We start from the raw sequence: 15,535 nt of genomic DNA on the forward strand, positions 1-15,535 counted from the left end.
ACTAATAACGATAGGAAGTAAAAATTCTTTGAGTTTTAGGTGTGAGGAGCTACTAGTATAAGAGACTAGGCCCACGTTTTAGTTTACAGACCTACGTATAACGGCTGTAGAAGAAATAGCATCATATTGATTGCTGATTCAAAGCACTTACTTTGCTTGTACATCTGTTGAACAGCATGTTAGCCTTGTAAGGTGTTACCAACAGGTTCACATTCTGAATTTTCATTGTGACACCACTGTTCTGTATGCCAGCTCCTTCTAGGTATTGAGGCACATGGTGAGATCAGTGAATTCCATGAATTCCAGTGAAATTAGCTCCCCTGGCCAGAAACGTTGACCGTTGTGTCACAGTGTACTGTGGCTGAGTTAAGCTTTCTATATATCTGTATATGATGCATTAGTTTCCTAAGTACAGTGTAACAAAGGACCACAAACTGAGTGGCTTAAACAACAGAAATATATTGTCTCACAGTTCTGGAAGCTAGAAGTCCAAGATCAAGGCATCAGCAGGGTTGGTTCCTCCTAAAGGCTGTTCCATCCTTCTCTAACTCGCTGATCAGAGTTGGATTTGAGGGGATAGGGAATGAAGTTTTTGGAGAGCTAGAGTCCCACCCTGATGATCTAAGCACAGAAGACTTGGAACAGTTTGCTGCTGACGGCCATGTGGCTGCAGGTGATGATTTGCTGGCAGTCTTTGGTCTTCCTTGACTTGTAGATCTCTGCCTTACCTTCACAGTGTATGCTCCCTGTGTGCTTGTCCATCTCCAAATTTCCTCTTTTTATGGGGACACCGGTCATTGGATTAGGGGCCCACCCTAATGACCTCATTTTAACTTGATTACCTCAGTAATAATTACCTTAGACCCTGTCTCCAAATGAGGTCATATTCTGAGGTACTGGGCATTATTCAACATAAGACTTTTAGAGGGACACAATTCAATCCATAACTGGTGTTGCCAAATCCAGGGGGGTAGGAAAGGCTAATGCATACTCAGAGTAGATTTCTGTTACTGTCCCTTTCATGATGAAAGGGGTCGAATTTAATCAACTTGCCACCAGACAGTTGACTACATCTCCCAAGGAATGGTGCTGTCATGGGAACTCATTGTTGGCCTCTGCTTTGGCAGGTCAGGTACTCACCAGTAGCAGTAGCCAGATAAATGTTGGTGTGAGAAAGTCTGACCTTGTTGATCTGTGTGCACAAACTTAGCCCATGTTGCCATGGCCGTTTGTATATAGACACATTGAGCATGCATCCAAGTGCATCCAAGCATGCATCCAGTCTTATTTTGGTGTTCAAAGAATGAATCATCTTGTCCACGTGATGATTAAAAACTCCTATGCAATAGATACATTTGCCGAACATTCACATGGGATGCTCTTACCCTTACATTCTGTTCTCAGAAAAACTTCTAAGTCCAACCGTGTACCTCTTCCCCGATCTTCCACTCTTGTTCTTCTCCTTGGCTGTTGTCCATGGTATATCATTGATCTGTACCTCTAACCATCTTTTCTATACAAAATGGGCAATAAGTTGTACTGCCTGAAGTTGTGTACAGTGCTGCCGTCTTCAATGGGATTATATTGTAAGCAGTTGTTCACATTCAGCTGGTTCTAACAGTTATGTAAACTCTGTAAAAGAAGTTCAAGATTTTTCTCCCACTTTATCTGATCATAACGAATTCTGCAAAGTGCAGTAGATATTGGTTGAAGGAGGCTTTTTTTCTTCTGCCTCCAAAAACCACCTCTCTCATACAGTCTCGTGGTAAAAATGTGTTAGCAGCATTTATGGCTTACTATTTAAAGTGAACATTTAAGATACTAATTACTGTAATTGAAGGTGAGACTGCAGATACGGTTATAGAATTTTAGAAGAGATTTAACATTGGAGCAGCCATTGCCACCATTTTAGAAGCCTGGAGTGATGTAACAAAAGAGTGTTTGCATTATGTATTGTGGACAATTTTTCTTGACTTGATTTTTGATTTTGAAGAACTTGAACCTTCAGAGAAATATTTCAAAATTCACAACAAGCTGTTGGTTTAGGAAAACAAGTTGGATTTGAGGGGATAGAAAATGAGGATGTAGACTTGGGACAATTTGCTGCTGACGGCCGCGTGGCTGCCGATGATGATGATGACCGTGACAATGAAAATCAAAAGTTTACACCGCGACAGGTTAACAGTAGAGTTATCAGGTGTTTTAAATGTCGTTGAAAATGGTTTTACTGTTGACTTCAGCCTTTTCTTTACTGAAGGTAGTGGCTTTAATGCTGAACATAGTAGGAGAGTTGTTCATGGCATCCAGTTGAATCTTGAACCTAACAGGCAGCTGTATTTGTTTTATTTTTTTCTTAAATATATATATTTTGAAATTTATTTACCTTACCCATTTTTTTTTTGGCTGCGTTGGGTCTTCATTGCTGCGTGTGGGCTTTCTCTAGTTGAGGCGAGCCGGGGCTACCCTTCATTGCAGTGCGCAGGCTTCTCATTGTGGTCTCTTGTTGCGGTTGCAGAGCACGGACTGTAGGCGTGCGGGCTTCAGTAGTTGTGGCACGTGGGCTCAGTAGTTGTGGCGCACGGGCTTAGTTGCTCCACAGCATGTGGGATCTTCTTGGACCAGGGCTTGAACCCGTGTCCCCTGCACTGGCAGGCGATTCTTAACCACTGTGCCACCAGGGAAGCCCCAGGCAGCTTTAATATGAGAGGAGGAGGCTAGCAAAGTTAGCAGACATTTATTGATTTTATTTATTTGTTTATTTTTAAGTTAATACTTATATTTTCAGCCATACAGCAGAGATAGCACAAGGACAGTGAGTCCCGCCTTTCCATAACTGTTCATTTTCAAATAACCGTTCATCTACCATTTCGTAGTAACTCATAAGCTACAACTCTTCCAATGTTAACATCCCCAAGCAAACTTGAGTTCATATTTATTTTAGTATTTACGTATTTCTTAACCATTTAACGTGTAAAATTATGCTACCCTTCTTTTAAGGTTTCTTCCTTTGTTTAAATGTGTCACTAATGAAGTTTTTGAATGTTATACCTCTAACACAATTTTTCTTAAACGCGGTAGCTTTTATTTTCATCATTTTGCACGTGCAATAATTTTTGGAAATGGATGTGTCATGTTATAGCGGAACAGACTGTAGTTGTCAGCAGAAGAGGACAGGACCTTTCTTTGAAGCCATATGGGTCTCTGCCATGATTTTCCTGTTGGGGATTTCCAGAGACTTCAATACAACATCCTTATGAGCCACAGATTCTTTGGGAATCACTGCATTTACTTACTGGTCACAAAACCCAAGTGGCAAAGGACCTTGCACTGCACTCTGGACCTGCTACAGAGCCTTGTCTTAATCTGGGCCCCATTCCTGACAGACTTAAGGGCTCTTCATAAACTGATCAGAGCGGCACACACTGTACTGAAGTATATACACTGCCTCCAGGATCCAAAGAAGCCCACTGAAGTGTTGTGCCTCTCTCTCAGAGGCACCAGTGCCAGCCATTTGTCTTTTTTTTTTTTTTTTTTTTTCCAGAGTGGAATTTGCAGCATGCTCCAGATTGGACCCCTGTATAATTCATGAAAGTGGTGGGCCCAGGATTTGAGGGTGGTTATTTTCTACTCTAGCATGCATGTTTCTTACTAAGGTCATCTAAAAATAGCCACTGCTTCCTGCTTATCAAGTCCAATCTGTGTGACGTCTTCAGTATAGAGGATCAAAGTGATATACTGTGGACTGTGCAAAACTATCAAAGTCCTTGAGTACTGTTTTATGAAAGAGAGATGGAGATTTACCATAGCTCTGAAAACAGTGAAGGTGTATCCATCACTGACCCTGCCCAGACAAAAGCAGATTGCTTCTACTAGTCTTTTCTAATTACTGCTATAGTAATAGTCTCATAGTTATATTGATTTTCTCTAGTAAAATTAGCAGCTGGTATAGCAGCTACAGTTGGGGTCGTCACCTGTTTGTTTATGATAATCTAAACTAATTCTCTATGACCCATTCAGCTTTTGTATAGGCCACGGGGGCACATTACCCTGAGATCTGGGATGATGGAGTCAGTGTCTGCAGTTACCTCAGAAATACGGTGTTGCTGCTGCTGCTTCTTCAGAGGGACAATGCTAGCGCCTTAGATTTGGTATTTTCTACAATTATGGCCCTTAATCCATGGGTCAAAGAGCTAATGTGGGATTTCTGGCAGTGACAAATTTGTCAGTTGCAACTTTGCATTCTGAAACCAGAAAAATAACCACAGGATTGATTCATAACCCCTGGACCCACTAAGACGATTTGAGCCCAAAGGTTGTGTATCACCTGGCTTCTGTATAGCTCGAGCATAACCACTGAACTGCATAGGTATTTTCAGTCACCAGGTGTTAGCAGAGCTGATAGAAGTGTGGGATCCGAGAGCAAAGAGCAAATCAGCACACGACCTACTGAATGTTTAATTTGTGCTGTCACATATGTAATTCCCAAAAGATATTTACTGTTTTCCAAATATTTTAACTTTTTTTCTTTAGGTGAAATTCACGTAGCATAAAATTAACTATTAAAAATTCAGCGGCATTTAGTATATTCACAGTGTTGTACAACTACCACTCCTATCTAGTCCCAAAACATTTTTATCACCCAGTAATAGCATGCTGTATTTTTTAAGCAGTTTCTCCCCATTCTCTTCTCCCCCTAGCCCCTGCCAACCACCAGTCAGTTTTTTCTGTCTCTGTATTTACCTATTCTGAGTATTTCATATACATGTCATCATAAAATATATGACCTTTTGTCTAGCTTCTTTCACTTAGCTTGATATTTTTGAGGTTCATCCATGTTGTAGCATGTGTCAGTACTTCATTCCTTTTTTTAGGGCTGAATAATATTCAGTTTTATGTGCATACTACAATTTGTTTATTCATACTTTGATGACGTTTGACTCATTTCAACTCATGAATGTGCCATGTGAATGACTAAAGTTTAGGAAACACTTAGGTAATGGAAAAACATTGATCCAGGGTTAGACACCTAAGTTTCTATTTGTACCTCAGCTGGCTGTTATCCATCTGTGACCTTTAAAAGGATTGTTCTTCGAGTTTCAGTGCCTTCATCTGCAAAGCGAGGTTGGCGGTATGAATTTTTGATGGCTTTGAAATGCTTTCTCCAAATATTAATGTTTTATTATTCCCCTGCTCAAAATCCTCTTGCTTTCTGAATAAAGACTGACCTCAGTTTGGCACTCCAGACCTTTAAGCAATATTAGCGCTGGTCTAATTTTTAAGCTTTATAGCATATCCACGGTCTCTGTGCTCCAGCCGACACAGGCCACTTACTATTACAAAAACACATCTAGTTTTCTTCTTCCTACTCCTAACTTACATACCATCTTATGTCTCTGTTGTGTGGAACTTCATCTTATTCCTGTGTGCAAGAAAGGTATCGCTCACAATTTAGATATTTCTCTCTTAGTGAAAGAAAAAAATAGTATTGTTGTTGGATAAGAATGGAGGCAAAAGAGAAAGTATGAAACTGTGCTTTTCTCTCTCATGTTTGTATAGCTTGTGGTACAGTATCTTAGCAAAGTAGATAAATGCTTTTAGATTGACTAAAATGCAAGATTTTTCTTATATATGAACCCAAGGAATCTTTTTTTGTTTAAATGTGGAATTTTAACCAGTTTCTTCAAATGAAGTTAAGTGACAGAGGAAAGAGATAGTGTGTATGAGTAGCCACAGTTCCCAAATTAATGTTTAATTTATATATTATTTAGTTTTGTATAAGTTTCTTTGTCTTTGTGTCACTTTTGTTGTGACTGAGCAGTTAATATTTAAACCATTCGAGACTGAAGTAAAAGTAAACTTTTTTTCTCTCAGTATTTGAAATTTGTAGAGGATATGAAATTGTCAGCACGGATGAGGTGTTTTGGTTTGGTTTGGTTTGGTTCGGTTCGGTTCGGTTCGGTTTTTGCCATTAGCTTGGAGAGACTTCAGTGTACCTGAATTATTTCGAGTTAGTTTGAGGATCATTCTAGTTGTTTTAGCAGATTTAGTTTATTTTGAGCATTGTATGAGTGAAGTGTGAGTTATTGGATATGTAGTCAAGGTCTTTTAAGTGTTCTTAAACCAGTAATATTTTTTATCCTTAAGATATAAATTTGTCAGTTTTCACATGAACAAAAAGAAACATTTTTGGATTCTTCTTGATCGAACGTGAAAACTTCCAAATCAAGTCAAAATACAAATGTGATTGTCTTAAGACTGTTGTTATTGATGATATCTTAAATTGGTTCTCTTTTTTACCTCCCCATTAGGGAGAGGAGTCAAATGAGTCTGCAGAATCTAGCAGTAATTGGGAAAAACAGGAAAGTATTGTGTTGAAATTGCAAAAGGAATTTCCCAATTTTGATAAAGAGGTGAGTAGTCATGTGCAGAAATTTAATCAGTATGTACTAAATGTTTGTATTACAAAATAATCTTTTGAGATCAACCATGTGAAAAGCTTAGGGTGAGTTTTGCACCGTTCTGATTAAATATTCTTATTTATCAATATTATAAAATATCTTTGTACTGCTAGTTTACATTATTTATTTACCTTATTTGCTAACTATAGTATCAGCATTATAATGGTAACATCATGTAATCATAACAAACATAACTGTCGTAACAACTGTCATCTCATATAAAATGCAGATCCTCTACAAAGCCATCTATAATCCCAAGTCACTTGTTTTAGCTTTCTTCGTATTCTCATCCTTTAAATTTTTCATGAAGAATTTTAAAGTGTAATACTATATTTCAGTGTCTTAATAAGCTTTGGTGTATTTGGTAGATAGTAAAAATACTTTCAGGGTCAGTAAAGACCCATGCCAAGCATGCCAGTGCTAAAAATGCCTGTGTTTAATCACCTTATTGTACTTGAAAACACATTATTTGTTTAACATTGGGAATACATTTACACTTGTATTGATTTATTCAGGTATATGTACAGGTAGTACATCTGCTAAATTCTGATGAGCTGAATGCAAAGTCTTGTTGCTATACTGGTTCTTTGCATATGTTCAAATTACATGTTTTGAAGTTGGCAGTTTATAAAAGCCTAGCTGCATGTTGCAGTTTAATTGAGCAAACATTTTTTCATACTCTAGTGTTCAGAGCACTTCATAGCAAGAGTAGAAATTGCAAAAACTATCAAGCTTCCTTCCCTTTGAAGCAATTTACGAAAGTGAAATTAAATATACAGAAAGCATTTGTAAAGCAACATAAAAACAAGTGTGAAATAATCAGATATGAATTCTGTTAAGTTTTCAGGTGATTTACTTATTTTTAAAAGAGCATGAAAGTTTTCAATAAGTTGTTAACTTTAGATTTTTAATAAAAAGATCAATGACTTATTTCTAGGAATTAAGGGAAGTGCTCAAGGAACATGAATGGATGTACACAGAGGCTTTAGAATCCTTAAAAGTGTTTGCGGAAGACCAAGGTAATTATCTGTTCTATGTCATTACAGAAAATTCATACTTCCCAATATATTATATCTTAGTATATAAGAAAATAGTAAACCTGTTAGCTAATAACCAGAGAATGGGATTGCACGAGATGTTAGAAACCAGTTCCCAAATGTTTTGGCCTGTTCTTTACTGCAGTGTAGAATGAAACAATAAACATTTTTTTCTATTTCGCTAACTTTTTTTTGATAGTTAAGTCTACTTATAAACTACCATGTTTTATTAAGTACAAAAGAAACATTTTTTTTTTTACATTTTAACAGCTCTTAGGAAAGATCTTACAATTGCTGGTGTCTTATAATCACTATGACGTAGATGTCCTAGCCTGCACTTACATGAGTAGCAAAAGCACCAGTATCAGAAACTTATAAGATGGTTATCACTGGCATGGAAGAAAGTCCCTGATCCCATAGTGGAACATTTTTAACATTAGGAACCAAAGGGCAGAGAAGTAGTGGGGAGGAGTTGAATCACACATGTTTAGCAACATCCTTAAGAAGGCCAGCTTTTTAAAAGGCCAACACAATGGCTTTAGGTTTTTTGTTGTTTTTGTCTGTTTTTAATGAATTATTTTAGGAAATGCTACACAACAAATGCTCTCGATGGCACAGAGAATGATAGTGTGTGGAGAAAAGAAAACCACCAATATTACCAATTCTGAGTCTGAAAAAAGATTCAGAAGGGAAAGATTATGAATGTGAAGAAATGTGAAGAATATTCAATTTATTTTGCTTATTTTTTAATATGTGTACAAGAATGAATGTATGATAATATGCAAGTCTAAAAGCTCTTGGACTGAGTAAAACATAAACATTCTAAATAACAAAATACTGTGTTATAGAGTAACTGTTCGTATTTCTTACTAGTACATAAAATAAGTGTACCTTCGATCACAGGCATCTTAGAAATCCATGGAATATGATAGCGTACTCAGTGATAAAGTAGTGGTGCTTTTTAATAACATATTTAAATGATTTTTGGTAATGATGAACCTAGAATAGTGGGGATGGGTGTTGGAAAAATTAGTCATATTATGGATAGTTTTAATTTAGGATGAGCATTATTTTTGCTACACCCCTCAGTTTTGGCCTGGGGGTGTGGCTGCTAAGTAACATCTGGGACATCTTATGTATATGCAGCTGCCATTTATATTCTCAGGATCTTTGATAGAAAATGAGGATTTATATTTAATTCGTTTAAAAAAGTTGTCACCTATTTTTGAAACTATTTCAATTCATTGTATAACTTCAAATTCTACTTCAGTATTTCTCTTTAAAGTATATCAAGATTTAACAATAAATTATAGTTGAATTCTGTATTAAAAGAAGCATGAATACTTGTATAAATCATTTTCTTACTTGAAGTTTTATTTAATTTTATCTTTAATGTAGTTATTTAATTTATATTAATTTATATTTAATTTATATCTTTCTAATGTAGTTATTTTTGTCTTTCTACACAGATATGCAATATGCTTCACCAAGTGAGTTTCCAAATGGAAAAGAAGTTTCTTCAAGGAGTCAAAATTATCCTAAAAACGCGGCTAAAACAAAACTGAAACAGAAATGTTCCATGAAACCACAAAATGGTTTTAACAAGAAACGAAAAAAAACTGTATTTAATCCTAAAAGAGTTATTGAAGACTCTGAATATGATTCAGGTTCTGATGTCGGTAGTTCGTTAGACGAGGACTATAGTAGTGGTGAAGAAGTGATGGAGGATGGCTATAAAGGTAAAATTCTTCACTTCCTTCAGGATGCTTCAATTGGTGAACTTACTTTGATTCCTCAGTGTTCTCAGAAAAAGGCTCAGAAGATAACAGAACTCCGGCCCTTTAATAGTTGGGAAGCTCTGGTAAGGCTACATTCTTTTGTTTTCCCCTGTGTGTGTGTATTTAATTCACAGTACCGTTTATAGTCAAGGTGTCTTCAGCCCAGGGAAGCATAGATGGGTGGCCTTATCCTGTGTAGAGTCAAACATTACTTTCATTCTAAGCCAATAGTATTTCAAATAGTGTCATATGACCTAATTTTGAATGAATTAAGGGGTGATTTTCCTGAAAAACCCCAAGCTGATTGGCTGGGCATACTGTCACTCATTCTTTTGCATAGAAACTTGGTTCATTTCACTGCAGAAGAAGAAATTAGAGCTTACATTTAGGAAGGAGTTGTTTGCTAGCCTGTTCTGATCTGTTACTACTGAGACACAATGCAGAAAGCAAGAATGTGGCGGAAGTTTTACTACAACTTCTTGAAGAGCAATAGCAACGTCCAGGGGAGCTCCATGATTTAAAATGCCAGCCTAAGTGTTTTATGCTTCACCACAAAGAAGCAATTGTTTATTTTATTTTTCTTTTAAAAGTGACAGCTCAATCTCTAACATGTTTTTCTTGGTTAAACAATACGGCCATTTTATGGAATGTAGCAGGCTGCAACGTTTTTAATTGGAAAGATAGAAAAGTGTGTGGAAGCCTAGAATTCAAGCGTTAGGTGAAGGGAAGGCATAAGCACTGGTAAGTACACTTTGCATGATCATTTTCTGGAATTTCATTTCCTGTAAACAAGTTTTATCTAAAATACCTGTATTTTGAGTTTCATAAATGTCAACAGTCAGCAAATCTTATTCATACAGAGAAATGTAAGAACTCTGTCTTTTAAAGTTTGCTTCATATTGTGAAAATGGGGGCTTTTATAGCATGGATTCTAAACAGGCCCTCCTGTGAAAGCAGTATGGATGATTTTTTACAGTTTTAGAATGTGAAGTCACATCAATAGTGACTCTTGATGTTTTATGAATTTTTAGGAAGTTTTATTCCCTAACTTAGGGAGTAAAATTGCTTTGTGATTAATCTTATACTTGGGACAAATCTACGTGAACCTAAGTTCCCTTGATGAGTATCTTGAAGTGGCACGGTGGGAAGGTCCCTGAACAATGGTTGTAAATAGCATTTTCTAAAAAATTAAAATATTTGAAAAATATAGAAACAACATTACTAGTATTTCATGGCTTTAAAAATAAATAAATAAATAAATAAAGATATTCGTTTTGCCTAAAGCCTTTGCTTTTCCAGAGAACATCTGTCAAAGCAGGCCCTTTCAAAACTTGTTCGGCTTTGCCTAAGTGATTTATTTGTTAAAGTATTTGCTGAAGGGCGTTCTTGTTCTTGTCTTCATTTTCTTCTTTCTTTTAATCTTTAATGGCCTCCTATGTCATTACAGAGTTGGGTTGCTCGGGCTTGTTGGGATTCTAATTTACTTAATAAGGAATGCAGTTATCTGCAGCAGTGTGTTTAGTCACTGTGACTACTTGCCCACGTATCTTATAGTAAAAAGTGAATTATACCAGAGTTATATGTGCCAGATGCTTTTAAAAATATTCAGTAACTTAACATGTAGAAAGCATATTTCCCCTACTAATTAATTGGCATAGTTTAAATTAGTCTTGACATGAATTTGGAGATTATGCATTATCTACTTAAAACTCCTATAGCATCTTGCCCTCTTTCTGAAAGTTGAATACAGAGACTGTTTTTGCTAGCCATTCATCTAAATGTTGATTATTTTATGTAACAGTTAAAAAGTAAACTTGCCACTTGAGTTTAGCGAATACAGGGCTTAGCTATTCTGAAAAAGTTAGTAAACACAAGTTCCTGGAAATGAACAGTTTAGCAAGTCAGTGTATGAGTTTTGAGTTTTAATTTGTTTAGAACTTTCAGCTTCTACTTTCATTTACTTTAGAATTTTGAATATGACTGATTTAAAGATCAATTTAATGTCTTAAAACCATCAAAGGAAAGGTCAATATTATGTACATTTTGTTAAAAAAATTATATAATTAACTCCTTCCCTATTAATCAGAGAGGCTTGCTAATGTACCTGTGAACTACTTCAAAAATAAAAGAAAAAGCATTTACTTTTGTTTTCATAGCTGTTTTTATAAATTCTTAAGAGAATTAATTGAAATTTTAATTTTGTTCCTCAGTCATACTTTAATGAAAATTACAAGGCATTATATATTAAAAACAATGTGCAAATGTCTAGTAAACTCTTAACATTATTGTTGAATCTTATTAGTTTAGTCTTCAGGATTGGGGAATTTGACAGAACTTTAAAACTCATTAATATTTCATTACAGTGCATACTGAGCCAACAAATCAAAGTAAACACATATTTTAATTATGATTTTTTGCTAAAACAGAAGTCTCCATAGCATTGATAGGTTAAATGTAATCATTGGTATTTCATTGTGTTATTTTATTATAAAATTAATTTGAATGTGAAAATTATTTTAGCAGTGCCTTTTAAAACAGAAGTTGAAAAGTTGTACATTATGCTTATGACTTTATTGTCAAAGAATTACACTTTTAGAAAATTTAAATGCTCAGATATTCTAGTCACCCTTATTTTATTTACATGAGGAAAATTTGGTTATTTAACGAAATAAGTTCTTTATGTTAAGGGTATTTATGTTTGCAGCTTTATACCCTTTTTAAAAATCAAAATCTAAATAGTGTTTGTCAGATTTTCTTCATAATTTTTCCATTTTTCTGCTTCATAGCAGTAAAGTATGTGCTTATGGTAAGAAATCACATCATTAAATCATGTAGACTTTGGAAACAAAGCCAGCCAAAATGTCATTAGTTTAAAAATGTGTACTGTTAATGTGCTAAAATTGGGGTTTTTATTACCAAATTTCACACATTTGATGGCATCGGTTCACCAACCACTTAATGAATTTTTATCTAGCTTCGTGCAAAATAGGGTAGAGATGCTATTACGTCTATTATAATCTTATTATGTTGCATCTTTGTACTTTAATCAGAATCATAGTGTATACTGATCGAATCAAGATTCATGAATAGCTCATTCATAAATAGCTCAATCTAAAAAATTTTCATATATGCATTTAGTTCCTTAACATTTAGATCAGCATAAATGCAGTTTTCTTTGATTGTTAACCAGGCAACCCGGGTTTACCTCATGTGGAAACATTATTCGTCATTGTGCTGCTCCCATCCACTAGTGACTTAGAGCACAGGTTTTCTTTTTTGCTTTATTGTAAAATGGCTGTCTAAATTTGTGACTCGAAGAATTGTAATGCATACTACTTCCTGATAGGGTGGCTTCAGTAAAGTGCGTGATTACTGTATTCAGGCTTTGTTTTCATTTTTGTTAAGTTTGATAAATATTTATTTTAAAATTATAAATGCATTTTGAGTACTTTGTAGGCTGCTCCCAGGTATTTATAGTATTTAAGACTCCTGTCCTCAATAATGTTACTTCTTAGGTGGGGAATTAAATCTGCTTTTAAACGATTTCCCCCTTCCTATAGAAATGCAAAATTATTTGTACTGTAAGAGTGACACATGGTGGCAAGAGATAGGTACTTCAGTCTGTGAGTGATTTAAAAAGATAAAGACCTTAAAGTAATAACTTGACTTTTTAATCAAAGAGATAGTTATCAGGGCCATGTTGATGTTCTTTTTTCATGTAATTATCCAGTTAAGTAGCAATTACTTTTTTTCTCTTTTTTTTCCCTCTGAGAAAATAGCTTTATCATTTTTTTGAAGAACGATGTTTTCTTTGTCTAAAATTGAAACAGTATATGCGAGAACAAAGAAGAAAATCAAGTTTAGCCAAAATTCTACCAAAGATACTTCTCACTTAAGACTTTATTGACCATCCATCTGTTTATGAATATGTTTGTATATTTCATATTATGTAATTAGGATCGTATTTGCTGTGCTCATCAACAACTTTAGATTTACTAGTGGATCCTGCATTTACAGAGTACTTTGTATTTCTTAGGTCTTGTTTTAGTGAAGCTAAGTAACTTACAGGATTGTTAAATGCTTTTTGTCTTCAGCAAGCAGTAACATAACAGTAGAGTGTTCTTACACCTTTCCTTAGGGGCAGACACCCATTTTCCCTGCCCCCCACACACCTAATAAAAGTGTTTTGGAATTAAATGTTGGGCTTTTTTTTTTAATGTTTTTATTTTTTTATTATTTACGCGTGTATTTAGATCAAGTTAAAAAATTCTACAGGCTTGTTCTCCCTGAAAATCCATATCCATCCCCTTCTCCAGCCTATTTCCTGTACTACAGATAACTGCTTCTACATCTTCTGTCTGATTCTTATCACCTCCATATCTAGGAATATAAAGATAATGCTTTTTTAAAATTTTTCAGTTGCAGGCCTTATCTTTTGACATGACAGACATTATAGCATTGTGGTAGGATTAGCTCTCTTCTCGCTGTCTGTCTCACCTCACATGCCCATTTCCCATTCCCCAGTCCTATCAATATGTTAATAATGCGGTAATTTTGAAAATCATTTTTTAGTATCTACATTGTTAGACTATGCAAATGCCTTTTATAGCTGAGCCATGTAATATACTACATGATTACTTTTTTTCCTTGCTCAGCATTTTGTTTTCCCTACTTACTAGTTGTCTTGGTTTTTCTGTTTTCTTAGTTTTGTATATACTTACTACTTCGGCTCTAAATTCTTCCCTAATTGTCTAAATTTCCCCTCAGTTTTTAGACACTTCTGATATTTTGTCAGTTTCATCTTCTTGAAAAAGTCTCTTCTGGAGTCTTATGACCTACGGTAGGGGAACAGCTGTGATATTGGAATTTCATTTCCCCAACATCCTGAGGAATGTTGTTTTTCTCTCTTTTGGTTCTCTTGTTTCGGAATTCCATTCATGCCTCTTTATTTATTCCCTTGGTTTTGTAAATACCATACTTGAGGGTGAGTAAATAATATAGTGGAGCTAGATGGCCTGGTTTTGAATCCCAATTCTGACATTTTCTAGCAACTTACACGACCTTAAGCAAGTTCTTTCTCTGTTCCTGTATTTCTTCTTCTCTAAGTGGGGTGTAATTATGATACTGACCTCTGGAGAAGGCTAAGAATTAAATAAAGTTAAGTGCCCGTTCAATTGTCTGTCTCTTAAAAAAATGTTAGCTGCAGATATCCACAATATTTTGTGTTGGAAGTTTTGTATATATTATTAGTGAAATGTTAAGAGACGATTATAGTTTTCTGCTCTCCCCCAATATCAGTTCTAGTCATATTGAGTCAAACTTTTTCGGATCAAATCATTTTTCTCTCTCTCTCTTTTTTTAACCCCCTCTGTGCTTTTAAACAGATTTATGACTGGTCACATTACCCACAATATATTAAGACTACATTTTTCAGCCTCCCTTTGGTAATTTGACAAATTCCTGTCCAGTGAGATGTAAGCAGAAGTATACCACGATTTTGGGAAAGCGTCCTTAAAGGATCTCTTCTTCCTGTTGGTTGAGATGTCAGTGGGATGAGGACTCACATGTTGAGGATATTGAAGCAACAAAGTAGAAGAATTCTTTTTTTTTTTTGCGGTACGCGGGCCTCTCACTGCTGTGGCCTCTCCCGTTGCGGAGCACAGGCTCCGGATGCGCAGGCTCGGCCGTGGCTCACGGGCCCAGTCGCTCCGCGGCATGTGGGATCTTCCCGGACCGGGGCACGAACCCGTGTTCCCTGCATCGGCAGGCGGACTCTCAACCACTGCGCCACCAGGGAAGCCCCCTAAAGTACTAGATAGATCTAAATTCTAATCCAGCAGCAGTAATTTGGGTCATCTCTAATGTTGGTTGGTTTGTATGGAAAGAGGGTAAAGAGAGTTGGAAGCCTCACGGAGTTAAGTTGAAACTTTGACTTTAGAAATAACCAAAATGTCAAGTTCATTAAAAGTCTCAATCAAACTGTTGCAGCATCATGAAGTAAGAGGAGTTGCTTTTTGCACACCCCTTCATTGCCCCTACAAAAATATCAAACATAAAAATTAGAATACTAAATGAACCCTCATGTACTCATCACCAGGTTCAGTTATCAGCTTATGTCTGATCTTGTTTCATCTATCCTCTCTGTTCCCCCCTCCCCATCTCACTTTCCCTCTCTCTCTCTCTCTCTCTCTCTCTCTCTCTCTCTCTCACAGGCTCCGGATGCGCAGGCTCGGCCGTGGCTCACGGTCCCTCCCCCCCCCCC

The 15,535-nt window shown here is 36.0% G+C and overlaps 1 protein-coding gene across 4 annotated transcripts in view; it reads left to right on the forward strand.

The window, feature by feature from the left end:
- The window catches only part of SMARCAD1 (SWI/SNF-related, matrix-associated actin-dependent regulator of chromatin, subfamily a, containing DEAD/H box 1), a 70,407-nt gene that overhangs the window by 31,925 nt on the left and 22,947 nt on the right, over positions 1-15,535 (forward strand). For all 4 annotated transcript variants that reach the window (XM_029235815.1, XM_029235812.1, XM_029235814.1 and 1 more), the window contains exons 7-9: positions 6,309-6,410; positions 7,396-7,477; positions 8,965-9,356. In XM_029235815.1, the coding sequence (XP_029091648.1) occupies positions 6,309-6,410; positions 7,396-7,477; positions 8,965-9,356 (576 nt within the window). The remainder of the gene's footprint in view (positions 1-6,308; positions 6,411-7,395; positions 7,478-8,964; positions 9,357-15,535) is intronic.

This window comes from Monodon monoceros, unplaced genomic scaffold (assembly GCF_005190385.1).
Source record: "Monodon monoceros isolate NGI ecotype Baffin Bay Population unplaced genomic scaffold, NGI_Narwhal_1 Super_Scaffold_20, whole genome shotgun sequence".
In the NCBI taxonomy this organism is placed as follows: Eukaryota; Metazoa; Chordata; class Mammalia; order Artiodactyla; family Monodontidae; genus Monodon; species Monodon monoceros.